General features: G+C 48.0%; 1 protein-coding gene across 5 annotated transcripts; it reads right to left on the bottom strand.

Annotated features, from left to right (window-relative positions):
- ZHX1 (zinc fingers and homeoboxes 1) lies at positions 1-27,262 on the bottom strand. 5 transcript variants are annotated; one of them, XM_066990711.1, is made up of 5 exons: positions 26,868-27,262; positions 26,283-26,390; positions 15,071-15,228; positions 14,840-14,993; positions 1-10,069 (listed from the first exon to the last, which is right to left on the bottom strand). In XM_066990711.1, exon 5 carries the CDS (start codon positions 9,853-9,855, stop codon positions 7,228-7,230), a length of 2,628 nt encoding a protein of 875 aa, XP_066846812.1. In that variant the 5' UTR covers positions 9,856-10,069; positions 14,840-14,993; positions 15,071-15,228; positions 26,283-26,390; positions 26,868-27,262; the 3' UTR covers positions 1-7,227. The 5 variants fall into 5 exon arrangements, 3 of the variants coding, with proteins under 3 accessions (XP_066846812.1, XP_066846810.1, XP_066846811.1); XR_010828783.1 differs by lacking the exons at positions 14,840-14,993; positions 15,071-15,228 and having other exon boundaries at positions 1-898; positions 6,688-10,069; XR_010828782.1 differs by lacking the exons at positions 14,840-14,993; positions 15,071-15,228 and having other exon boundaries at positions 1-1,503; positions 6,688-10,069.
- Positions 27,263-27,337: the final 75 nt, after the last annotated feature.

Raw genomic sequence — 27,337 nt, forward strand, 5'->3', positions numbered from 1 at the left:
CTCAGTAAGGAGACGTTTATTCCATTATTTCTGTTTGCAAATTTTTTGGTACAAAGTTTATTTTCAGAAGTTCCCACGTGATCCTTCCTTCTACCAGCTTCTTGTAGGATTTTTCTCTCTCTGATTTATTTTCTTTATCTGTTGAAGCAAAAGCAGTAATTGCTACAGAAAGCAATAATGGCAATATTACAAATATTTTACAGCAGCATCCATTCATCTCTTTGCCTCAAAAAAATAACAAAAATAAATCCAAAGACGAGATCCATACTGCCACAAAGGCTTAGGTTTGTAATATCAAGAAGTATGCTGCGTTCCCATATATGAGTTGTACAAGTCCGGCACAACTTTCCAAGTTTGTGCAGAGCCTGATAAATAAGACACAGAAATATCAGTTACATTATACTGTTTCTAAGAACTTTTACTCTGTAAAATGTTTGGTCACTCCAAGCTATAAGCTTAATCACATATCAAAGAACACAGGCAATAAAGCCCATCTTACTAGAACATATAGTATTAGGCCAAACAAAATATAAGAGGACAAAATCTAGTGGTCACTGAAGCCTCTTCGAAAAAGGTCTAAAACAGAATGTTTCCATTATGTATCAGAATAAAAATGTACTGTATTAAAATTTGATTTTCTTTTTTTCCTTTTTTTTCTTTTTTTTTTTTTTTTTTTACAAGCTGTCTTTTAATCAGTCTTCTATTTACAGTGCAGAACTTCTGCCAACTGCAGTAGTTTTAACTTTGGCACAACACTAAGTTCCAAATCCTTTTGAGTATTCAAGTCCTGTGTGTGTCCAAATATTTTCTTGGTTTCACGAAAGTTTAGGCCCATTCACAGTTAACCAGTTTTCTTGAACTTTTTCAAGAATTGCTTCCCCTTCACCACGTTGGGCAGCTACAAAGGAAAGACACTGTAAGCTATTGCATCATTCGTAAGAAACTCTTCATTCTAAACGCGAATAGCATCGTTGCTTCCGTTAACAACAGCACATACACCAGACATCACACAGACTGCTACATACTGGAACACCTTCTAAAAACCTTGCTGGTCGTTAGTGAATCGTCTTCCTCATACTTCAAATACATTAACAACGCATTAACTTAGCTTCATTTCACATGTCAAACAGGACATTTAAATATATTGCAATATATTATAGAGAATTGCAAAGCTCCATCTTTTCTGTAAACGAGATCGACACCTGTTAACTCTCCTGTGCACATGAAGAGCAGTACCTAGTGCCACATTTTCTGTACAATATAAAGCCTTCCCAGGTAGGGCAACTCATTTTAGTGCATTTCTGTACAAACTGTAAGCATACATGCAGGTAACCAACTAAGCAGGATTGGGAACACTTCTGTAAGCTGGAACTGGAGGCAAGGGGAACATTGCAAAATCAGAGTGGAGCTCTCGTGGTTGTTTCGTATCACAAGTGAAGACTTGGCAGCTTGAACCTTCTGTCACTCTAGCAGATTCTTTAGGGTAAGTTTCATGATAGGTATCTAGTATTGAATAAGCATAAGGAAACGCTTTGATCAATTGGGATACAAATATTACGTCTCAACACATTTTTAGGTATGCACAGTCCAAGGTTCAGATAGTAACATTCTCTCTAAAATACTTTGGCAACCCGAAAACCGTATTTATGCCACAGTACGCCGACCCAGGATCAGTTACTTTATCCGCCACTGTAGTGCTATCTGCTCTAGAATAAAGAACAAATCCAAAAATTAAGACCTCACACTTCCCCACGCGTGCCAGGCAGGGAGTGGAGGCGAGTACCATCGCTACCCACAACGGAAGCCCAACAGGACACAGAGACCAGTGCTGCCACCCAGCCAGCACGCTCCGAGGTGAAGATTCACCTCCCCTAATTTCAGACGTCTGCAACATCCCATCAGTGTCTGCCCGCGAGCCGCCTGTAACAGTCAGCGGGGTTTGGGGCGCAGTTCGTCTGACCGGCTGTAGGCGTTCGGGGCGAGCTGACTCGCACTTGTCAAGCTGCTGTGGTGTCCTGCTCAACTGCAGGCATCCACGCACGGCCAGACGAATCCCCCCTTAACTCAGGAAAAGTGCTACGGGATCCTCAGCTACCACCCAACATTTTAAACGTTGTGGTGAGTCATTTTTTTTCTATGAGTATCCACTGAAAAAGTGCAGATGCTCTTCACTGCAGCAGGAAAAAAAAAAAAAAAGACAAAAGAAAAGCTCAGGCCATTAGACTTGAAAATACTGTCAGCAACCTGCCCGTGCTTCAAAACCTCCCTTTTCACAAGTGGGATAATGACACAGAAATTTCAGCTATCGAGTGGGTATAAATAGCTATTGAGAGGACTTTTCACTGTTGCATCTTTCATTTTCCAATCTTTTCCGACAGCATTTTAATATCTCACCAAACCTCCAGTCACTTGACCCGCTAAGTTTGTGTCACGCCGCTCGCCAAACGTATTTATCCCAGTACTTCAACAGCTCGATGGGGAATACAGGCGGAACCCAGCACTGCTCAGGGTAGGGAGCCGAGCCCTGCGCCCGCCTGTCCTATCCCCAGCTGACACGCTCATCCCAGGCGTTCTCAACAACTTCCAGCAGTTTTACTGCTCTCTCATCACTGATACTAATTCCTCATTATTACTGAACGCAGGCAAAAGTATTTTCCAATAAATAATAAATTAAATCAAAGAAAGTAACTACATTTCATTGCACTCTACTTTTGTGCCTTCGGGTAAGGGCGGGGATATTTCCTATTACAGAAGCTTAACGATTATCTTCTCTCCTTGGGAGATAGGAACATAGAGAGGAGGAGGTGGTGGAGGACACAATTTGGGGCTGCCATATTTACAGGAGCAAACACTGAGATCCAACCTGGATGCACAGCGCTCCATTAAGTGCAAAAGGAAAATGCTCCCCACCTTAAACTACAGCTTAGTTCCTCAGCAGCCAGGGGCTTGTTGTCTGAGTTTCTGCTGTGCTTTCACTTCTGAGGAAGATGGAGGAGGAGGAGAGTGTCTGCATCGTGGGGCTTTCTAGCTCACGGGACTGCATCAGGCTTTGAATCCCTTTGTATGGGCTCCAGAAATCCTCTCTCTGCTCTGAAGGAGAAGGGAGAGCATTCGCCTGCCTCAGAGTTCCTTGGTGAGCAGGAAGACAACAGGCTTTTACCCAAGGTCAGCAAGCCGTGCATTAGAAAAACTATTTCATGTCACACGTGGACATTGCATGAGTTTCCTTACTGATGATCAAAGTTACAGCTAGCAACCATATTGCACATAATGCTGTGAAAAAACAGTAAAAATGGTACTGGACAAGGTTCAAAAATGGAACGGCCCCGTTTACTGTAGTGTATTAGAGATAATCCACTCAATTCTAGTCACGGGGTACCAGGTATCTTTCTTTTGCTTTCAGATCAGAGCTGGGATCTGTGCATGCTAAACATGAGTGACTGCAATACTTGTTCTGTCAGAAGAGCAAGAGTAAAATTTGTCTTGCTCACCAAGTTTTAGGTAAGTGAATTCTGCAGGGCGAGGAAAATGCGGAGTCAAGATTCTGCATTTCCCTTCTCCCACTCCTTCCAAGCCAGCACTCCGTTAGTTCATTCAAACCCCAGGGGGGATGTCTCTGACTTTCTTTACAACTAACACCAATCCTAGGGCCATTAAGAGGCTGATACTGGGAATTCAGCACTGCTCAGACAGAACTGTGCTTTTTCATTGTACTCGGAAGAGTAAAACATGCTGTGAAGCAGCATGATCCAGGGACAGTGAGTGCCTCAGCAGCTGTGATACTGCTTGCGTGTTTTTAGCCCTTCTCCCTCTCGATTCTAGCAAAGGATTACCTTCAGCCTGGCTTTATCTGAGTTCCAGAGACAACATTAACCAGCATCGTAACAGCAGGTGCTCTTATCAGAAACAGCAGAAGAAAAAAAAGCTCAGCCTTAGCTCCAGAGGAACCGACGCTCAGGGCTGGATCCTGAAACAGTGCTCCCAGTGAAGACTGAGAACAAACCAGCAACCCAGAGGTAAGCCCTCAGCCAGATCTGGTGTTGAGGACAGCGTTGCTCAGATTCCTCATCAGCTGAGAACGAGAATGTGCCGTACCCCCTCCACAGCTTCTGTTTCTCTCAGGTGCCTGGGGCACCATGGTAAGGAGCACAGTGGCCTAAGATCAGACGAGACGAATCTGGGCTAAACCCCTGCTACCAGCACTTTGGGGTTGCCGCCAGCCATGACCAGGGTCTACAAAGCAGAGCATCCCGACGGCCTCCAGCACGCCAACAGCTCCTTCCAGTGCTCCTCCTATCAGCTCTGATGCAGGAGCCTCTGCTAAGCGTCTCCCACAGTGCAAATACACACGTGCTGTAAACACGAAATAAACTGGGCTCTTTTTTCCCAACAAAAATAGCAGATTGTGAGTGATACAAGTGCATACAACCGGTGTTTTCAGGACTGAACCTGCCCAGATTTTTCTCGTCCTTGGCACAACTGAAAGGTTTACAGCGTGCATCTAGCCTAAGGGAAACGTGGGTACCCTGCGCCTCTCGTTATCCGGCCCACAGCACGCGGTTTAATTTAAATCCTGTACTCTGCAAAGAGATGAGATGGGCTGAAAATGCTGTTATAACGATATTATGCAATACGTGGAACTATAATGTTTACAGCAGTTGAAAATCTTGTCCCGTATACGTCAGCCATCCTCTCTGATCATCTTACTCAAAGAAGACGTCCAATCCAACTATATTTAGTCTGATAAACAATGTATTTCCTCTTCCTGCGTTTCTCAGACCAGATGTGCTAAGGCCTAACATTGTAGCTGAGCGTTATTTAACAGAGCACTGCCAAAATGGAAAATTTCCCAGTTCAATCACACAATTAACTTGGATCTTCATTTTTTTCGCATCTTTTAAAGAAGGTTAGATTTAGTGATGAACTAAATGCTAACAAAAATGAAGATTCTTATACAGGTTGCTTGGGTGGGCGTTTTTTTGTTTGTTTGTTTCTTTGTTTTGTTTTTTTAATTAATTCTGGCTCACCCTTAAGGTTTAAGGCAACTCCAGAATTCGCTTGTTGGAGGCATATTCCCAAGGAGTTTAAGGATTTGCTTTAATACTTTCAGAAACTTAAAAATAGCATCTCTTTCTCTACTAGTTTTGTCCTTTCCCACCCATCAAGCACTGATTTTTGACCCTGTAGTCCCAGTGGAGCTTGAAGCTAACGCAAATCTTTCTTTGATTTGCTGCTGTCTCCAACAGCCTCACCCACACCATCACCTGCCAAACCATACCTCCCTGCCACCTGCAGCAGCCCCTGCTGGGAAGGCCAGATCCTGATCTCTCTGACACCACCTCACAGACATTTGTCAGACATTATTCCCTCTCTTGTTCCGACCTGGGTTTCACCCACGATCTGGCAAGAAGATCAGATGTGATATGAACTCCTCTGCTTCAGAAAATCATCACTGAAAAGACTTCTTGGTCTTCTGACAGCTATCACAGTAAGGAAGAAAGAATAACTCTAGATTAGGTTCTTGGAGACGTGGAAACATTAGGACACATTTTCTCTATGCTAATCTTTCCCTCACAGGTCAACAGATGCAAATGCCTACAGAGAAGATGTCGACAGATTTGGAAAGGAGATCGCTAGCGTGCTTTCTGTTAGTGCCCATGTAAAAGCAGACAATGCTGGCTACAGCAGCACCAGTTCCTTATCATCTTTAGACATCTAAATATAAAGTAACTTACCCCTAAAAAATGCAGACCGACAGCGGCACGAACACAAACTGCTCTTCCTTGCAGTACCACTACTCTAGAATGCCAGGTATCTGCCTAAACTTTTGTGAATTTGGCCCACCGTTTTTAATCTGCTTATCCAAACGCTACTATGACTTCACTGCCCCGAGACCACATGGCGTTTTTTCATTTCTTTTCCTTTCTTTTCTTTTAATATAAACACTCATCCAAGATGCAGATGCTCCCTAACCAATTCAACTACTTCTGGGGTTCAGGTAGATCGAACCACCCCTATAAATACGTGTGTTCACCCAGCAGCCCTAAGAGCAATCAGCGCAGTGGCAAGCTCAATCCATCAGGCTGAATTTTAGGTTAAACTTGCACATGAAACATTCAACCGGGCTATCGCTAAAGAACAATTAAACACCGGTGTGTTTACCATTCCTAACCACCTAAAAGCCATATAACTTCATTTTGTTTGAGAATTATAAAGCAGGTCATTGCCACAACTTACTTGAAAACCTTTCTTACTAGCACCTGAAGACGCTTTTCGCCTCTGTATCTGTGTATTCTTACAAAACCGTAAGCAATGCTGAAACAATGAAAACAGGCAGTTTCTGCCTCATGTTCACCTTAAAATACAGTGTAAGATTTCAAGAAATTAGTCTTTTTAGCTAGAAACATAAATACTTTTCTTACCATTTTCCAACAAAGTAAAGAATGCATAAGCTAAAAATGAATGTTGCTATCAACTGCATCAAGTCTGTCAGGCATTTAAATTAAATTGATGTAGGATACACTGATTAAATTTAACGAAAAGCATCTTCTAGCATTAAACTCATTCAGTTAGCTCATTAATTATCAGCAAGAAACATTTCAGCACAAGCTCTGTAAACCCAAAACACTTTGAAGATACGCAAAAGGTGCAATATCACCTCGTTTTCTTAAACCAAGCAATCCTCACCCCTAGGTTCATTGATTCCTTTGTCACACTTTTCCCCTTCTCTTTTGTTTTGAATTCTTTCCTTAAGAAATAAACCCAGGCCTTGAAACCTTTCAGGTGAAGTGATGTTTGCAAAAACACATCCTAGGTTTTTGTATTTTCCTCCTTCGTGAGCAGGCAATGTTCTCCTACAACAACAAAAAAAATGCGTCTGTGGTGGTTTGTGTTTTTTTGGAATTAAACAACATAAGGCAATTAAATACTGAGAAGCAGTCATGTGAATGATGAACCTTCCCATCGGTAATGCGGAAGAGGAGGAGCTGAACCGGAGCTGATTTATAACCCCATGTCCTAGGCTAGGCCTGCGGATGTCCATCTCTGGTAGCAAGGAAGCAAATGCTCGTCGCCTGCACGGGTAGCATCTTGCCCATGTTCTCTCGGGTGCAAGTAAGACGCTTTGCAGGTGCTTGCTAAAACTGAAGGCCAGGAAAAATTGTGTGGCTCTTCACCGTAAGATCAAACCTAATTCACAGGTTTTTGGCTCCCAGATCCCAAACTGCGTCAATCTGATTTGGAGAGTTTACGCTTAACATGTCGGGGAGGTTCCCAAGTATCGCTATCGTCTGTTTCTTCCTCGTCTTCCTGATCTTCCAGCATTTCATCTTCTTCCTCGTTCTCCTCAAAGAGCTCTATTCCAAGTTCTAATCTTCTTTGCCTTTCTGCAAACCACTCTCTGACCTGCTCATACCCCATGTGAGATTTGGCTACAAGTTCATCGAGGTCTTGCTCATTAAGGAATTTGTGCTTCATGTAGTAGTCCTTCAGGATTGCTGTTCCAGTTTTGAATTTTATGACAGACACGCCTCTGTCCCAGCAATTTAACCTCTTGCTTCCCCGAGGCCTCCCTCGAGGCCTCCCTCTCCCCCTCCCTTTTGGTCTTCCTCTCCCTCTCTTCCTCGCAAAGCCTTGCCCGTTCAAGCTGTTCGCGTTGGCGCTCTGGTAATAGTAATACCACTTCAGTCCGCCGTTTTTCCAGGCGTAGCGAGTATCTCCAAACCAGCTCACAATTTCTGACCTTGGGAGCCCCGTTTCTTCTGCCAGCTTGTTGTATTCTTGCGGGGATGGCCACTGAGTACGAACAAAGGAACTTTTAAGCATGTGCAACTGCTCTGGGGATTTTTTGCCTATTTTGCTGGAAGCGGAGCCCCCCGATTTTGGTCCTGCTGCTCCATCTCCCACGGATGATTCTCCAGCCTCCTCTTTTGAGCTGCTGGCATTGCTCTCATTCACATCGGTTCCCTCTTCCTTTAAGACGTTCGACTTCCTTCTTTCTGTAAACCAGGCATCAATCTCTCTCCTGGTAAGTTTGGTTTGGGCTCTTAACCGGTTCATCTCTTCGTCTGTAAGGATAGGGTTATTAAGAAAACTTGCCTGGAGGACTTGCAACTGTTCAGCCGTCTTCTCTTTGAACTTCTGCGGGGTGAAATCAGGAAATGCACCCCACGATGACTTGCTCTGCGGAGCGGCTCCTGTCGGGGACTCGTTCATTTCATCACTTGAATCAATAACAATGGTGGCACACGAATCACTGTTGAGATGAATCCCGTGATTATTCTTCGAGTTCCTCTGATTGTAGCGCGTGTCGCTGAACCACTTCTTGATCTCTCCTTTAGTCAGGCCTGTTATTTTCATAAGCCTGCTAATTTCCGAATCTTGAGGAAACTGATTCTTCAGGTAGCTGACTTTTAATTCTGCCAGCTGTTCCTTTGTTTTTTTTGCTCGCATGCCAAAGGAATCGGGATTCATTAGCGCGGTTTCGTTTTTGATAGGCTGAGGGGCAGGAACAGCAGCTACTTGTTTGGTTTCTGCCATGGGCTGAGCAGTGTGAATCTGACTCTTCTGCAGCTGGGTTTGGTTTGGGACTCCCGCTACAGTCAAGGCTATCGGGGCTGTCACTGGTAAGGTATTTGCACCTGCGACTTGAGTGAGAACAAGCCCTGGCTGACCGACTATCTGGCACGTCTGTAAAATCGAAGGTAACCCATTGCTAGCGGCAGAAATGTGCGCTGGGATGACGGTAATCGTCTGCGGCACAGTGTGCACTGTGCCATTAAATTGCTTCCTCCTCGCTTCCTCCACTTCCTCCGGCGTCCAGCTCACACCGTGCTTCAGACGTTGGGCAGAAAACCAGATTTTAATCTGTTCCTCTGTGTACTTCGCTTGAGTGGAAAGAACAGTGATTTCTGACATGGTTGGGTACGGGAATTTGTTGTAAGTGTTGAGCAAAAGAGGATTGTTGTCCAGAGCAGTGTTATAGGCTGGAATGCTATTTACGGGTATCAGGACTTTGGGGATCAGGTTTGAGTTCTGTGGAGCTGTAACAGCTGTTATAACCTGTGCCACCCCGGGCTGAAGCACCGGTGCTGGAGTCACCACCGTGCTCGGTACGTCTGCTGCGCTGCAAACAACCGAGTGGCTCGCTTTTGACTCAGAAACCGACGGTGGTGGGTTTTCTACTACTTCTTCGGAGTTTGGCTCATTTTCCGTTCCCTTTTCTTCGCCAGGAATGTCATCGACTACGTTGTGGAAAACAGCAATGCGTTTAGTTTCGGTTTTGTTTTTCATCATTTTCATAATAGGAGTTTTGCTAATGGAGATCCCCGACGAGGGGGCCTCGGCAGGGTCAGCCTGCTCAGCATTTTCTTCTCTAACAAAACTCCCATCAAAAGTGAGATCGTTTACAGTCTGCTCAAAGATTGTCTGATTATTACGTTTCACCATGGTCAACTTAAAATTCTCCTCGCCGGGGTGGTACTTCAAATTGTGTTCTGAGAGAGCGTCGTATCTTTTGGTAAGAAAATTGCATTCCACACAAACATAGGATGAATTTAGTACGACGTTGGGATGTTCCGAATCCACGTGGAAAGTAAACATATTGAGATCCGGAGTCTGAAAAGTACAGTATTTACACTCATAGCCACCTTCTACTTTATTTGTGTTTTTCTGATTGTCTGAATCCATACACTCGTGAACATCCTCCTCGCTTGTGACGCTCTCTGCTGTAGGGTTATTCTCTGCTGGCGCAGCTGCGGGTGGTCCTTCCTCCACGTCTGACACCGTTCCTAGATCCGGATCCTGCTCGTTGGCTAAGACCATGCACGGCGTTGTTGATTTCCGTTTACTTGCCATGCCTCTTCTGTGGATGTGATACTGACTGGTCAGCTACAGGCTTAGCTTCAAGCTCTTCTTGATTGGTAATAATGGCTTTTGGTACTTCAAGTCAGTTCTTGTAACGTCTCAACATTTATCCCATTAGCAGCTTTTCTTTTGTAGTGCAATCAGATTAAAAAAGACAGTTGAGGATGAAATGTTGAGACACTGTTTTAAAGTCCACATCCACCACCTGTAGCAAAGAAGAGAGTGTAATTAGTTCAATTTAAAGACTACTTTCTGTTCTGCTACATAGCATGGTTTAAGGTAATGCAGCCCTTTGGGGTTCCATCCACCACTGGTCACCCCTGAAACCAGCAGACCCGTTCCAAGAAGAGATCCTCACAGCTGAGGCAAGAAAGACAAATTCCAGCTCAGCTATTACAGGCTGGAATTTGTTTTCGTTCACATCAATGCAGTGAGAGGTGCAAGACAGAGAATAGCACAGAAAAGGCAACCTTCTGTTTCCCCTCTGTTTCCTTGCTCTTGGGCTGCTTTGTGTAGGCTACAACTCCTCTCAGCCGCTCTGTGAGCTCAAGTCCTCCCCATCACAAACTCACCCCCAGCACGACATCTCTGCTGCTGACTCCATCCTGTCTTTTACGCCAGACATTGTGAAGGACCCTAAAAAAGGCACGTTTAGCCTATTTTTCTGTTTCATTACACATGTAGGTACAAGCATGCACAGGGCCTTTCTCCCCAGTCTGAAATTAGGCAAAAAATGCCTTTTTAAGGCGCTCTGACAGACAAAAGATGACTATCCTTTCTTCCTAGCTCCCCAAATGTCATTCTTCCAGTGAAGGCCAATCCCAGACCAATAAAAGCTGATTGTTAACAAATGGCAATTAACTAAAATCTGTTTTCATGGCTCTATGCATTAACGGGGACATGATTGATTGCGTGAACTCTGCCAGAGGGGAAAAAAAAAAAAGCATTAAAAAGTGATATAGCAAGCAGAAGCCAAACAAAATTATGTATTTTCTATTCAGAATTCCTTGTTCACTTCTAAGAAAAACTAAAGAAGTACCAATCCAATTTGAGGGCTACATAAATTCAGAGAATAAATATGTTCTTAAATAGCACAGACTGGAGTGAGTTTTATCCCACCGAGACCACAACTAGGCTGTTGGAAATGATGCACAAACTTCTGCAGCGGGTTATACTCTCGGTAATAGTTTTCTTCTTGAAATAAAAGCAGACGCTGATTTCTCGTGCAAGAAATCCCATAGATACATGAGTCTGTAGACAGGGGAACATTATCTACTGCCCGAAGCGGTGACATGCTCACGTGCAAGAGGGACATTCAAGCAGCTGCTTCAGAAGGTTTGTAAGGCATATAACAGGTTAAAAACAGAAGGCCAGCTTTGTTCTTAACAAAATCTTAAAAGAATCTTAAAAGAAGAGCAGTGTAAAAGGAAGAAGCGCAGTTTAAAGAAACGAGAAGGAGAAAATAAATACTGTTTCCCACAGTACAGTAACACAGTCCTTTATTTTTGATTATGGGGAGAGCAGAGGCTGTGGCTAGGAAGGAAGGCAAATAATTCCGAACTTCACATTTTGCCTTTACGCAAAAGACAAAATCGCTCATCCCTAGCTACGACACAGTGCTGCTCCGCAAGCTCTCCTTCTGAAACTGTGCCTTACTGCACTTTCCTGCAAAAATCCTCCCCAAGTGCTTCTAAGTGACCCTCCGAATCTCTCTGCACTGCTTCCCTGCCTACACCCGAAGTGTGCAGCCCAGGACGACAGGCTCCTTATGCCAAGGGTACGGTTACACAGCATTAAGGACTCCGACAGTGCTCCATAAATCTCAGGTAATCATCATTCCAGGATCATAATTATTTCACAGAGCTGGCGTTGAAAGGTACCCTTCTTTGACAAGCCAACGCTGGCAATCTGTAAAATTGCGGAGAGGTGTAAAGGATATTTATTTTAAAGTATATACAAAGCGTGCACTGCAGACTGTCTCATTTATCTTCGCGGCGAGAAAGCCACGAAGCTGAGCTAAATGGATCCATTTGTCTCCCTGCCCTGAGGGACGAGAGGTAGAGCATCATTAACTGTGCCACTCCTCTGCGGGGCTGGAGGGCTCTTCACAAAAGACAGGCAACTGCCAAGACGCAATGTTGGGCAATTCTCCTGGGGAAGAGCTGGGTGGTATTACCTAATTTTTCTGCGATCTTGAGTAAAATTTCCGAAATGCCAGAAATGCCAGTTGTCACAAGCTGCTTAGCAGCCAGCAGAGCTGGCCGGAGCTGCAGTTTGACGCGACTCGAGGTGCTTTGCAGTGCCCCGTGTGCCGAGCAGAACGCAGGACCGGCTCTCGGGGCGGCCCAGCGAGCACGGGGCTTGCTGAGGGTCAGGCCGTGGGGCGGCCCGGAGCGCGAGGGGAAGCAGTGTTTGACCTGACACGCAGCGTGGAAGCATGCTCGAGATAAGGCCCGAGGTAAAGAAGAAAACGTGAACCCCGTCCAACAGATCAATAAGCGCTTCCCCAGTCCCTCACTTACCCAGCTGCCTATAACCCTACAAGCCCACGTGCAATTAATTGCATCACCTGTGCCCTTAGAGCTAAATCTCCGTAACACGGCCCTGGTTCCTGTGTTTGGTTTTGCTCACCATGCCCAGGCAGACAGTCCCAGCCCTCTACTGTTGACCAAGCAACGTGTTTCTTTGAGGCAAGCAGGTCTCAGGAAAAGAAAGCCACATCTACGCTCATCTCACTACACAATTTTTTTAAAAGACACTGTGATTTTAAAACCCTGTTTAATTCAGAGCTACAACAGCATTCACTATTCTCAAATCCCACCGAAGCCAGATGTTTGCTGCCCTTCCCAGCCTTCCTTCCTCTACAAACCTTCCAGAAACCCCTGTACCGGTTACTAATGGGATTAGCGCAGCTGTAGCACGCTGCCTGGTTATGTTCTTTCAGTTTACCAGGGAATTACGACAACTCACACTTGAGCAGTAGATCAAAGCAATTATGCACCACCCCAGTCCTTCAGTTCCTCTGGAACACCTCTCCTGTTCTGCTGACGAGGATGCCATGGGCAATTCCCATGAATGAGGGCAATTCCCTACGTGTTCTCCTGTGTATTATGTCTGCCTGCCCCAACTCCCCTGAGACCACCCCTCATCCTCCATGAACTCCTAAAGACTATCACTAATGGTTCAGAGGTTGCTTTGGCTTCTCCCTTAAATACTTTCAGGTCAAATACATGAGCAAAGATTTTCTATTCCTATCTGGACTCTACTTTTGTGTTTTTCCGTCTCACTACAATATAGGAACTCCGTTGTGCAATTTGGTTTGTCAGGAAGCATTTCAGGTGTTTGCACCATGTCAAAAAGCTTCATTTTTGGCTGGATGGCTGCATCCAGAGAGCTGCAGTCAACAGCCCAGCATCTAAGACTCGATTACTAACTGCAGGACGAACGGACTGAGAGCAGCCCTGCAGAGAAGGGCTTGGGGGTCCTGATGGGTGACAAACCCAACAAGAGCCAGCAGCGTGTGCTTACAGCCCAGAAAGCCTGCAATATCCTGGGCTGCATCAAAAAAAACCGTGGCCAGCGGCTCCAGGGAGGTGGTGATCCTCCTCTGTGCCACTGTGAGACCCCACCTGGAGCCCTGCACCCAGCTCTGGGCCCCCAGCACAAGGACACGGATCTGTAAGAGCGAGTCCAGAGGGGGCCACGGGCAGGATCAGAGGGCTGGGGCACCTCTCCTGCAGAGAAACAGAGCTGGGGTTGCTCAGCCTGGAGAAGGGAGGCCTTACTGCAGCCTCTCAGTACTCACAGGGGGCTTTTGAGAAAGACAAGGAGAGACATTGTACAAGGGCGTGTAGTGACAGGACAAGGAGTAATGGCTTTAAACTAAAAGAGGGTGGGTTTAGATCAGATATAAGGGAGAAATTCTTCACTCAGAGGGTGGTGAGGCCCTGGCACAGGCAGCCCAGAGAAGCTGTGGGTGCCCCATCCCTGGAGGTGTTCAAGGCCAGGCTGGATGGGGCTTTGGGCAACCTGGGCTGGTGGGAGGTGTCCCTGCCCAGGGCAGGGGGTTGGAACTGGGTGGTCTTCAAGGTCCCTTCCGACCCAACCCATTCCGTGATTCTTCAGCGGAAGAATCTGGAGGAAAACTTCCACGTAGTTACACTTCAGCTCTCAAGACATTCGCTACTGAAACGCCCTTTTGTAATTTTACCTCAGATCTTCATACAAGTGACATTCCTAGCAAAGCCAGCCCATGATATTTTCCCAGGGAAATAAAATAAGCGCAGGCATGCATTTTCAAAAGCCCAGGAGTTTATATTTTTATCTCTGAACAGGCAATTGCTCAGGACACTGCTCTTCAGAAGTAGAACATAAACAGTTAATAATACCAATTCATTATTAATTTTATTAAGACAGACTTACTCTCCAGAGTGGAATTCAACACTTAAAAGTTATCTCTGTAGCTGATCTGGATAAAGATTTATATGTTTCCTAAACACTGCCTCTCTGATTGAAGTTTAAGGAGGAAAAGATATATGGCTGACAGCAGAAAGCACGTAAAAGAACACCTTTCTAGGTTTTGCCCGCCTCGTCCTTCCACGCCCCAGACAGGAGTAGCTGATGCCACACAAAATGAGATTACAGGAACTATTCTCTGTATGTTCAGGTGATATGCTTCACGAAAAGTCATTTTTCCTGCTTGCTGTATGACACTTCTATCCAGCATGCAGGAAGAAGGGAGAAAAAAGGCAACAAAAACCCAAACTCAACGTAACGAAGGATGTGCCCAAACAGGGTGGCTCAGGAGAAGTCTGAGGAGAGGAACCTGCTTCCAACTCTTAAAATCACCTGGATGAGTAGGTGTCTGCAATCTTCCTCAGCCCAGAAAGCTTTGTTTTGGCTTCTCCTTACGGCTCCCAATTAATCCACGATAAGGAATGGTCAGTCCTTTGTTTAGCCCACTCCTAACCATTACCATTCACTCTGCGTTGCTGTATCCACGTCAAGAACTACTCTGCACAGAGCTCCGCGCAGCCTGTTCTGCTCTGACGGGTGCTGCCGCTGCTGCTTCCAGCTGAGGAGGGCGAAGGACTTGGTTTTACAGAGCCACTTTTTCCGTTGTCCATTACCTGGGGAGTTCAGAGGGCATTACTGCTTCTGACTCCAGAACAAAAGCGAATCTCAATTTAAACCTATTTTCCCTCACCTGCTCAACTGGGCAGCTTAACTTTACACAGGCAGGTCTTGATTTTTGGACCTCCAGCGTGTTTAATTCAAGCGGTGAGCACCCAGTGCTTGTAGCACCCGACGTGATTATTCTTTAAAGGATCAGGCCTGGCCACGATCACCAATGTAAGTGTTCACCTTAGCCAATAAAATGGTGGCAGAGTTAGAGATGGATTCTTTTTTGCATAGTTACAGCTCTGTTTTGTTTTGCTTGCTGTGCTGTTGCATAGAAAAATGGGAAGGAAGAGGAAATAACATTATTGACCTGAAAAGATTGCGGAGCGTGTCTGGGGTTGAATAAACATTTAATTCAACCCCCAAAATGTTTGTTCCATATTGGCTTTTAAAAAAGGTAACGGTAAAAATTGATTCACTTCAAAAGCTGTTTATCAAAAAAAAAGTTTCTCCTTAAAACACCAAAACAAAAGGTTTTGTTCCCCCGGGGTTTCCTCCTTTAAAACGAAAGTCTGGCACAGGCACCGTTTCACAAAATGTTCCTTTCAACTTCCATTTTTTTATTTTTTTTTTTCCCTAAGCTGAAAAAAATTCTAGAGACCTCAGCTTTCCCAGGCCCTGGCGTAGGGCTGGGAGTACAAAACCTTCCGTTCGCTTCGGGAGCTCGTGTCCCCAGGCACCTCTCAGCGCTGTCAGGGAGGAGAGCTGCAGCCCTGCAGATGGTCCCTCCCTCGCCAGACGGCCCGACTCATCCTCTCGTCACCGCTCTGCGAGGTGACACAGCTCGGCACAGCTTGCCTCTCCTCTCCCTCCTCCTCCCGCCAGCCCTCCCTGCCCTCATCACATGGGAAAGACTTCAAAGCGGCTGTGAAAGGAAGGCTCGATGGCAATCAGCAGCCTGGGGAGCTCTCTGCCCGTCCTTAAACAAGTGGGGCTAGGTCTCACTAGGGCTCGGGCCTTAAGGGTGCTTCTCTACCTGAAGCCAGCGGTGTTGGCAGGAGCAACGGCAGCAGGAGCTTCACACCACGCCGGGGTGACAACCCAGACAGGGAGGAGGAGGATCCATTTACCAGCGGCGGTTTAAAGCAGCCTGCAAAGTGCGAGTGACAGGCATAAAAGCACATCGAGAGCGGGTAACAAAATATCCTGCAAATCCTACCTTGGATACAAAGAGGTGGCGATAAACTATGACTCATAATTCTGCCAGTTTCTTGTCTTTAAGCAGCAGAACGCATTTGTCAGACCTCAGGCTAGATCCTTGCCAGATTTCAAGTTCCTATGTCAGATCCCCAAGGCACAGAGCTGCTCAGAAAAAGAAAGATAACGTGGTTTGTGCACGGAGAGCGCCTCTCTTCCCTGCTTCGCTCTCGCGTTTTGCTCTTGAACCAGCTGGATGTTCCCCCAAATCCAAGGCCCGGGGAACAAAAGCAGCCTTCAAACAGAAACAAGTAAGAAATTGGCATCTCGAAGATCAGAAGAAAGTGAAAACGAGGACTTACAATGGACTCACCAGGTGACACAAACACGCTCTGCTACATACTCCACACGCACACGCCGACTTGAATACACCAGGACACAGACCTGAGGCTCAGGTAGCTCGTAAAAGATCCCAAAATACTCGCTCCAAGAGCATAAACGCAGTGCCTGCAGGAGCCAGCGTTCTGGGAGAAAGCACGTACGTGGAGTGTCACTTGAGCGGGTAAAAATAACGCAACTCTCTCGCAGAGACCCAGCTTAGCACGCGTCGAGATGAAGACTTGCAGCATCCAGGCTGCGATTCCTCTCCAGAGCCTCCTCCAGCACTCCGGCCACTGCGGCTGGTGCTCACGGCACCTCCTCCCAGCCGCGTCCCACCCCGCGCCCTCCTCAGAGCCGCCTCCAGCACCCTAGGTCTGCTGCCGCTTCAGGCGAAGGTCAAAGGCTGCAGAGGGCACAAGAAGTCCTTTATTGCCTTCGTCACAAGATTTGCTTCTCTGCTTGGAAGTCAAAAACGTGACTCCGGAGCTGACATTTCAGATTTCTTTGAAGGTGCCTCCCGGTGTCCCACATCAGCTTTGCAACTGTAAGCTGAATTAAACCACGAAACCAAAGCAGATTTCACCTAGACCCTACTGGCAGACTCCTCTGTACTGGGGAGGTGTATTTTTTGGTTGATGCTCACGATTTCTTCAGGACGTCATCCTCTGGCCTGATCCCACCAACGCGGGTCGGCAGCAGCACTTTTCACAGCAGGAGCACAACGCTCAAGCTTCCCTCTCCGTACGCAGGGTGCTCGGTCCCTGCCGTTCATGCCAGCGGTCCCGGTGCAGTGCTGAATTTCTGCCAGGAGCCAGGAGAGGCTGTGGGGACGCTTCAGGTCTGTCTCCACCTCGCTGCCGGGCCAGCCTGCTCTCAGCCTGCTCCTGGAGATCACCCACCACTTTTGGGGCAGGGCGATGGAGGAGTAACGGCAGCTCCGCGCCGGCTGGGGACTGCAGGCAGCTGTCCGGAGAGGTCGTGGAGATCTGCTGGCAACTTTTAAGGAATTTCCATCCCTGGAAGACCGCAAAACTCGGCAAGACCCAGACCAACCCTATCTAATTTCAAAGTTAACCTCGCTTTGAGCGGGAGGCAGGACCAGACGATCTCCGCAAGTCCCTTCTATTCTTTTTTTCCCCTTAGAACTTGGGGATGTTTCAGCTACAAAGGAGGGCAGACCGAGCTGCCTGCAGAAACACTCTCCGCAGGTCTCCACCACATAGTAAAACACCAGCGTGTACCCAGTTAGCCTCTGCAGCCAGCAAAGCATTTTCATTTGCGGCAGTGCCCCGACCCCAGCCTCCCGCTGAGCTCCGTACTGCGCCGCTCGGATGCTCCCGCTGCTTTCCGCAGGAGATGGCGGCTTACCCTGCGCGACGAGGTCTGATCCCCCTCTCCTCGCCATCACACGTTCACGGGGTGCGCCAACACCGCTCGCTGCCAACCGGGCCAGCGACAAAAAGGGTGGAAGACGCGGGAATGCAGAGCCTGCCAAGCGCAGCGTGCGGAATAAAAGGCTGGCCGTGGAAGGACGGTCACCTGTGGGAGTCAGACGGCGTGCTCGAGTTACCACGGAGCGACACGGGGGCTTAGAGAGCCGCCGGACCAGAACACAAGCACCCCAGCTCACTGCGGTGGGAGCGGGAGGCTTGCACTTAGCGTTTGACTTGTTTCACTTCACCAGCGCCGCCAGATGAGGAGCCCAGCGACAGCCCTGACGCCGTCCCGCGCTGCTCCGGGCTCACCTTAAACGCGGGCCTGCAAATCCAAATTCGAAGCTGCAAATTCAAAGCCTTAGTTAAGACCCCTTCCGGACCCACGCCCCAAATTCTGACCGTGAGCCCCACTCCCACCACGCGCCCTGCCCTCCCTGCGCTGCCCGGAGCCCCGGCTGCGACCAGCGGCTCGGGTGTGGGAGGCGCCGAGCGAGGCAGCACAGGGGGCTGCATCCTTCCCCCTGCGTCCTGGAGCTGCCAGGGATGTTTGGGCTCCTCCTGCCAGCCGCTCACCTCTGCTGGCCGGCGCTGGCAGGGAGCAAAGAAGCGGACTGCAGGAAACAGACTACTGCAGTTCACTTTTTGTCCCATTTAGTAATAGAATCGTGGAAAGTTAGCAGAACAGGGTTTAAGTGAGAAGTGTGTCGTTAAGTAAAATGCTGCGCTTAAAGCAAATTAAGTTTAAACACCATCAAAATCCGATTACTTCTGTTTTAAACCACATAGGTGGTTCGAAGCCTCACATGTATACTGCGGTCAAAATCACATTCTCACTGGTTTAAATGAGGACGGACACTAAAATTGTATTAAAAATACTGTACGCGTTAAGAAAAACATTAAGGAGCAACAGAGAGCCTCCAAAATTGCCCAGCCCAAAACAAGATAGGATGGGAGGGGGGGCAGGAAGAGAAGAATCAGTGTTGCTTAAACACCCTACAGCTTCGAGTAGGAAACTCAGAACCAGTTTTAATCAGAAATACTTCATTAAGTTATATTAACGTTTCAAGAACACACTGCCTCATAAATGACACCTGATTTATCAGCATTACAGCAGTCATCCTCCTCGGAGAGCACCGGTCGCTGGCTGAAATACTGACTGTGAACAGATACGTTCTTATTAACAGAAAAAAAGTAATGTGAAAAAAAAAAAGAAGTAAGTATTAAAAAGGGACGGGTTTGGTCCGTATAATTTTTTTTCTGTTTAGATGCAAGTTGTCTTGGTCAGGTCGGAAATTCTTAGTGAGAACATGGATGAGTGGCCACCAGCGCCTAACCTCATAGGAAGACGTTCACTTTGTAAGAGTTGCACCGAGTGAAGACTGGATGACCTGAGAAGTGTCCTCCCTGAGAAAGCAGGACATTTTATTGTCGATGTAACATTTCCTTTTAAGGTTTGAGCACGAGCTCTACCAGGTTCAAAATCTTAAGGCACAGACCTGCCACCACAGAAGCAATATATTTAATCTACTAAGTATAAATATCATATCTTGCCTCCTCTGTAGGTTTTAAAAAACACAGTCATGCATTCTTGATATCCTATGTATTTACAGTAGTTTAATTAATAATACAGACATGTTATGCTGTTTAGGGGAATTTTCAATTAAATTTTAATTTCCAACCAAACGCAGCCTGACACAAATTGGGAGTAACAGGAACTAATCAGCTGACAGGCAGGATATGCATAATTCACCATTTTCTAAGAAAATGACGAAGTATAAAAACCAGCAGTCTGAGTACGTGAGCGTTGAGGTAAAGGACTGATAAAATAAACACACAAATATGATTTATCCCTTTAACTCAGCAAAAGTCTGCAAACTGCCACGGTAGCAGGCAAGGAGAAGCATTTGCTATTTATGAGAACTGCAGCTCAAGATTCGAATAAAGCATTTAGATCGATGCTCCCTTCCTGCAGATTTAAACTGCGATCACATCACCTATTTTAAACCCTTTTGACTTCTACCAGTCAGCCCGGTTCCCACCTGTTTTGAATGTTTTTGACTCCACGCGGCAGTTAAATGATTCCTGGGGCAGAAGAGGAGGACTGGTAAAGAGGAGCATGCCTAGTGCCGTTATTAAATCGAATCAAAAGAGCCCAGGATAAGCCTGGGGTGTGGTACTCAACGAGAATGTTTGTGAGTGGCCAAGTTTAGCCGAAGAGAATAGGCAGGCCTGGAAGCCCAGGGGAATGAGATGCATCTGTTGTTGTAGGCAGCCCCAGCAAAATGTTACTGGTTCACTGGCCTGGGGCACGACTCCCCCCTTCCCTTTTGACAGCCAAGGACAATATTAGCTTGCCTTTTTTTTTTTATTATTATTATTATTTTTTTGCCATCGTCAGGCTGAAGCCGGGTGAGAATATTTTGTGTCTAGACTAATAAATGTTTGTGCGGATTTTGCAAGACCGGCTTATGGGAACAGAATCCACTTTTTGTTTTCTGCTGGAAAAAAAAATAAAAAATAAAAATAAAAAAGGAGCATTAAAAGCAAATGAGCACCGTCGTGCATTTGTTTTAAATTGCATATTACAGTCCTGCTATTTTATGTGCAATCAATACGTAATTTGGAAGAAAAAATGCTTTTAAAATTCAGAGCTATCCCTGAGCAGCTAAGGTTCTCTTGGAAACTGAAGGAGGAGTCTGAAATTATTGTTCTTTTGTTTGCATCCCCCAGTGGGAAAGGCAGCACACAACTAGAAACCACTGTGCTTTGAGGCAGCATGAATCATTAAGAATAAAGATCAGCCCCCCCCCTCCCCATTTAAACATGAGATATTAAAACTGAATCTAGGACAAAGGTAAACTAAACAGACTCCTTTTCCTTCCCGGGCAGTTAGCGGGTTAAATCAAATATCAAAGGGACTACATCAACCTTATAACTTCCTCTACCGAAATTAAGAAAAAAAAGACAACTTGTATTTTGCACAACACGGCCTGCCCCGATCCCAATCGCAAGCATCAGCCGAGTCAGTGGAAATCACCGGGATACGCGAGGGCCCAAACCTACATTTTCTTTTTTAATATTTGTTTAAGGAGGGCGGGGTGTCTCCAAATGAAATGGCTGACCGAGCTTTTTATTTCCTTGCTCTGGGTGGAAATGACCAGATCTTTCCACGCAGAGGAGTGCAGCGAAGCGGCTCTGGTGCGCGGCACCCGGCAGCCCCGAGCCTCCAGCAAGCTCTCGCGCTCGGCCCGGCTCCCTCGGGACTCGGCTCCGGGCAGCCTGCAGCCTTCGGCCTCCCCCGGTAGGAAGAACCCTGCTCAGAACAGCCCGTGTGACCCACAGGTACCAGCCTCAGCAGGATCAGGTCCAGAAAGGGGATGTTGGCTCCTCTAGGTAAGAACGCATCCGCTCGAAATACGTACACAGAGATTTAAATGATGTATTCCTAAGAACGTGCACACCTGTCTATTTCTTCAGCACGTGTGCAAGGAGTAAATTTGTTTTACTTCATCACTCTTTTTCTCAACTCTCCCCTCCTTCCTCCAAAAGGAAACAAATGACCAACATTAGCAAGGCCTTCTTTTTCCCCGGTGGAATCCAAGGACTAGGGAATTGAGAAAACCTACTTGTCAGGAATCAGGTTTAAGAAGAATGTTTGTGGACCGGAAGGTAAAACAGCCGAAGCTGTAATCATCTTTTAACCAAAAAAAAAAGCTTCCTTCCATCGTAAATTATTCCTGTTAGTGAAATAAAAAAATTTAGTTCTCTGCTCAGCCACAGCCTCCTCCACCGAATTTCAGTAAAACCTGTGAAGAAGTCGAAGTTGTAAAACATTCGTCAGATACGAGGAGCAGAGTTGTGTGGGTTTGCATCACGCTTAAGCAGACACCCACAGCACCAACAGGGGCTGTCCAGAGGCACCAGCTCCTCCAAGAGTTCCCCTCACACACAACTGCTGACCCGGCACGAAGCTGCGGGCAGGGCGAGCCTTCCTCAGTCCTCATCCTCACGTACGCGGGACGGGGAGCCGTAATATTCGACACCACAAACCAGGCTGGCGGTAGCGTGGTGCTGAATGCTCCAAAACTTCCACCCCGGCTACAAATGTGTTTCGTCTTGCTGGGAATTGAGCTGAGAAGCAGAACCCCCTGGATTTGCAGGCGGGCTTCGCTCAGCTCCCTTTGCGACCGCTGCTAAGAACCCAGCTACTCCGGACACAGCCCTGCTTTGCTCAGCACCCTTGACTCCAGCAGATGCTGCTGCTGGCAGCTGACCCATATACACAAAAAAAAAAAGCACCATTTTCCTACTTTTAAAGCATTCCTAAGATTTACCTGGAATTGTGACCTTCTGCAGAAGCTCGCAGCTGTAAGTAAGGTTTAACCACCAGCCCCGCTACACCCCACGTAGTAGTGGCTCTTCTTGCCCGTCTCCTCCCCGGTTGTCTCCCCTTTACTCTTTTTAGGACACACAACATTCCCAGATCTCGTTTCGTCCCAGTGACCAAACGGGAGCCTGACACTCAGGCACTAGTCCTTTGGGAGGGTTTTAAATGCAATGGCACACTGGCATACGAAGCGTGTCTTTCCCTTGTAACACAGGGAGGAACGAAATCCCATTAGTACCACATTCTCCTGAAGCTAACACACCTCGATTTTTAGGCAAGCCAAGCTTAGACACCTCCACCAAAACGGCCTGGGACCACGCAAACACACATTTACCTCTACAAAGTTCTCAGCACCTTTCTAAGGTAAGACAGCATCAAAATCCTAAGACTCCCAACCTATAAACGAGGAATCAAGCCTTAAAACCTCCACAAACCGTGTGCCTAAGTCACAGCACTCATCATAAGCTGGCAGCTATTCCCGGTCTCACAAACCGTATGTGGCTAGAGAGATGCTCTGAAGATTCAGGGCGTTGAACACGCGCAGCTTTTGCCATAACCACGGCAAAGTTCAAGAGCTCCCTCCTGTCCTCCTGCCCGCTGGGGGGGGATTTGGCGCTCGCACCGCTCGCAGAACGACGCCGGCGTTGCCAAAGAGCGAGGGCTGGTGCTGCGCACGCCTCACTGCGCAGCCCTGTCTGCCCACCGCTTAACCCGATCTGCTCCTCCAAGGCTCGCTCCAGCAGCGGCTTCAAGCCGCGGGTCCCCCAGGCCGCACGTGAAATTCCTTCACCCAAGACCAGCGGGACAGGAAGGGGAGCAGCAGCCTGCAAAACACCACTGGGGAAGGCCCTCGCCCATCGTGAACCTGCAACACCAAGCGACTTTCTTCAACGGCTCCAAACACAACTGGAAGCGTGTGTTTTTGGAACTGAGCTCTTCTGGACCTGTTAGGTGCAAGCAGAGCTCCAACTTCCAAAGTGTGTTTGCACCGTTAAGTTCTCCATGATCTATCTCCAAGATCTTTTAAGAACTAGTAGCAACGTACTCAGAGTTCTTTCCTGTTTTTCCCTTCACGTTCTCCCACCTCGCCCTATCTGCTCCTCTTTTACTGCTCTGCAGTTTTCCCAGTTTCTGTGCTGGAGCGTGGTGCTGCCCTTCCTGCATTTCCAACAACACAGTAAGTGCTCCACTCCACGCTCCTGTCCTTGCCCCCTTTCGATCACGCTCTTTTATCACCAAATTCTATCAAACTTCAACAATCACCGTGATCTCAAAGCCCTTAAGGACAGGCACACAGCTTCCCGCAAATGACGACAGCAGAATTGTGCTCACTTTGGGCTGACTTCCACAGCTGGTTAGAAAGGATCCCCTGGTAGCAGAGATGCTGCTTTCTGCAACACGTTGCAGCTCACTGAACTCTGAAGGGTACGAGAAAAGAGGCGAGCGGACCTGGTGCGGTTCCTTCCAGCTCCCCAACAGAAAGACAAGAGAACTGGAAATGAACCATCAGCTAAAGGGAGGCACGGCGCAGCATTACGAAACGCCATCTGGCTGGTACAGGGTAAGGAAGCGTAGCATTTTTGGTGGCTCCCACCTCCACAGAAAAAGAAACAACTGTTTATGCCGCAAAGTGGTTGGAGTATTTCGGGAGGCCCTGAACTACCCCAAAAAAACAACAACGAAACCACAAACCAACCAAACCAAACCCAAACAAAACTAACATGATGAATCGCAATAAAGATGAAAATCAGAATTAATAATACTAATAACAATTAAGATGTTGAAAACTTAAGTAATCACATCCCTTGTATAGACTGCAGGAGGAAGCACCTTTAATGCCTGATGTGACAGTATCAGAAAGTTAATTAATAACACCATAAAACTGGATTTCTATGAGCACACATTCGGCAAAGGTGACACAACTGACCTGCAGCGGGACAGATACGTGACTTGAACACTGATACTGCTACCTGTTTGGGAAATCGCGAGGAAACAAAGGAAAGAGGGGAAACGGTGCTATATTGAAAATTGCATCACTTGTTTACAAGTCACTGACAACTCAGAGGCAAACCATCCTGGGCATTTATGGATCAGTGACCTCACGTCGAAAGCACAGGACGGAGAGGGAATACCGACCATCAATTCACAGAAAGGAACAGCGTGTCCAGGCCCTCCTGCACTCAGCTAAAAGTGTTCAGAACGTCCCCTCCCTTCGTGACCCCACAATTGTTATTATATAGGACTTTCACTACACAGACACCGAAGAGCTCATTCTGTCACTTTTGCAACAGGCTTTGGATTTCTAAAAATTAGAGAAGCTAATTTCATAATGTAAAAATACTGCATTTGGCACAGGGGAATTCTCAGCTAGACTTCAGCCTTGACACACAAAGAGAAACTGACCATAGAAATAAAGATTAGCCATAGCTTAGCCACAAGTGAATATGCCTCGATTATATTTATTACGTGCAAACAGAATGAGGAAAACAGTTTATACTGACTTGCTGCTTTAGAAGTTAGTTCCATAAAGATGGAAGAAATTCTCAACTCAAACTTGAAGAAAGCATCAGACTTAAAAAACAGCCATAGCTGTCTGAAGTAAGGCTTTTATGAATTCAAAAGTCACATCCAAAATAAAAGACCATCTATGTTAATGGTAACTAGATAAAAAAAATAATCCCGTCCCTCGGACTTTTTAAGACTGGGGGAAAAAATAGCTCAAGGATTGTAATTAGCCTAAGTGAAACACCACAAACTGCTAAGGGAAGCAAAAGACACAAGGAAACAGCCTTTTTGGTACATTAGGAACAAAAGGAATCCTAACAATAGTACAAAGTCCATCATTTGACAGAAATTCTTCAGGATGGAGAAATTTACAAAAGGCAGAACAGTTCAAAAGCCAGCTCTAACAGTCGCCAATGACACATGGACACGCAGTGATAAACATTGTCTTTTCCAATAATAACCAGCAGAGATAAATGACAACAATTAAGGCTAGCCACCGGAACGCTGGATGCAGCTGAAGCACGCACAGGTCATCAAGGGCTTTGCGGGAGAAGAGGGAACCCAGAAGGGTCACAAGAAGCACTACAAGAGTAGGAAAGCATGCCTCACAAAGAGAATGCGTGCCCTACCTCAAATGCGTGCCCTACCTCAAACTGTTATGTCCCGAACTCGTCTTTGTTAAACAAGCACAGTGCACAGGTACGTTACCAAAACGCAAAGGGCTTCTCAGCCGAGCAAAGCTATGAGGACCGCTAGCCTGAAGTTAGCGGTCAGTCACCTCGGTTATAAAAAATGGCATCTCCTTCTAACGAGCCCTGGGGAATTCAATTAACAGCGTAACTGGAAGAGGCTGCCTTGCTGGCAATGTTTAAAGACGGTAACAAATGGGTTTGCTAAGTGATGTCTGCTTGTTCAGAGAGGTTTTGACTTAGGGCCTACAGTATTTGGGTCCCAGGGTTTGCCTCGTACAGGTTGTTCTCAACAGCTGGACCGGGTTTCTCTACGTACCCACGAGCTTCTTGTGCACGAAATCCCTCTGAGCAAACACAAACAGAAAAGAGGCTGCTGCTTAAAACCAGCAGCACAGCTTTCAAAATTCCCCTCTCGTTTCTACCTTTAGCGGAACGTTTGTGTTCACGTAACAAGTTTCATAACAAAGCCCGCTTTTTATTTATACACTGTTTGCATGCACTTTGACATCCCCAACGCGCTCTCCGCGCTCGTCTCTCTTCGGCAACCAAGCGGCACCTCTCCCAGCGTCTATCCCGGCTCGCGGACCGACACCTCAGCCTTCATCACTTCGCGTGACAGACGCGAAGTACAACTCCTCCATCCTCACGTCAACCCGCCGGGAAGCAAAAGCGGCCCCGACGGGGAGCCCGAGCACCTACCAGCCAGCGTTGACAACCGCAGACGCTCCGCTCCCTCTCAGAGCCCCACAGCTGCCTCCATTACGCGCCTCATCCGAGCAGTTGCCGATCTCCAGTGCTGCACCTCATCTAGGGGAGAGCCGAGCGTCAGAGCGCACCCCGACACCCCAAAACCCCCCGGCAGGGATGGGGGCATGGCCCCGCTCCCTCTCCCACCGCCACACCGAGGTGGGGGGGGGGGGAGCCCAGTCACGGATGGCTCCGTCCCGCTTCAAGGCACGGAAAGCGAAGTTGCTCGCCCTGCCCGTTTCCACACACCCCCCCCGCTCTGTCACACCCGGATTTATCCCCGAGGCACCCCAGGCCCCCGGGGGCCGCCGCCAGACAATGAGGAGGAGGCGACGGGCGGGGCGCTGCCGCCCCACCGCGCCCCGTTTCCCCCTCGCCGGCTCCCCCCCTTCAGGGGGGGCTCGGAGCCGCCCCTCTCTCCTCAGGGCCGGCCGAGGGAGCACCTCGCCCTCTCCCCGGGGCCGGCCGGGGGTCTCCCGTCGCCGCTTGGGGTCGCCCCGCGGAGCCGCCGCCTCGCCCCCTCAGCCCCGTGCCTGCCTCCTCCGCCGCCGCCGCCGCTCACGGCCGCGCCGCCATTTTGCGTCTCCCCGAGTCGTGCGCTCCCGGCGGGGCGGGCGGTGAGCCGCCGAGTCCCAGCGCCGCCGGCCGCCCGGGCCCTCGCCTCGCCGCCCGCGGCGCCCACTCGCATCCTCCCGGCGCCTCGCAGCCCCCCGGGAGGGTTGAGCGGGGAGGGCCGGGCAGCGGCGGGCCGCGGTGCCTCAGCCTCCCCTGGCAGGGAGCGGGGCGGAGCCGCTCCGCCCGGCAGGCGGCGGGCGGCCCGGCCCGGCCCGGCCCGGCTCGGCTCGGCTCGGCTCGGCGGCGGGGGCTGCCCCTGGGCTAGGTTCCAGTCCTTGCTGTTGTGCACGCCCACGGGCATAAAGACGCTGACGGTGCCCCGCTCCCTAACCCGGCAGCTTTTTCTCCACCCCTGAGTTTCCGTCAGGTGCCCGGCGTCTGGCGCTAAAGGG

Source organism: Anser cygnoides, chromosome 2, assembly GCF_040182565.1.
Source record: "Anser cygnoides isolate HZ-2024a breed goose chromosome 2, Taihu_goose_T2T_genome, whole genome shotgun sequence".
Classification (NCBI taxonomy): Eukaryota; Metazoa; Chordata; class Aves; order Anseriformes; family Anatidae; genus Anser; species Anser cygnoides.

What these genes read in the sequence shown, in the direction of transcription:
- ZHX1 (XM_066990709.1), bottom strand. Translation starts at nt 9,855, where the DNA reads ATGGCAAGTAAACGGAAATCAACAACGCCGTGCATGGTCTTAGCCAAC.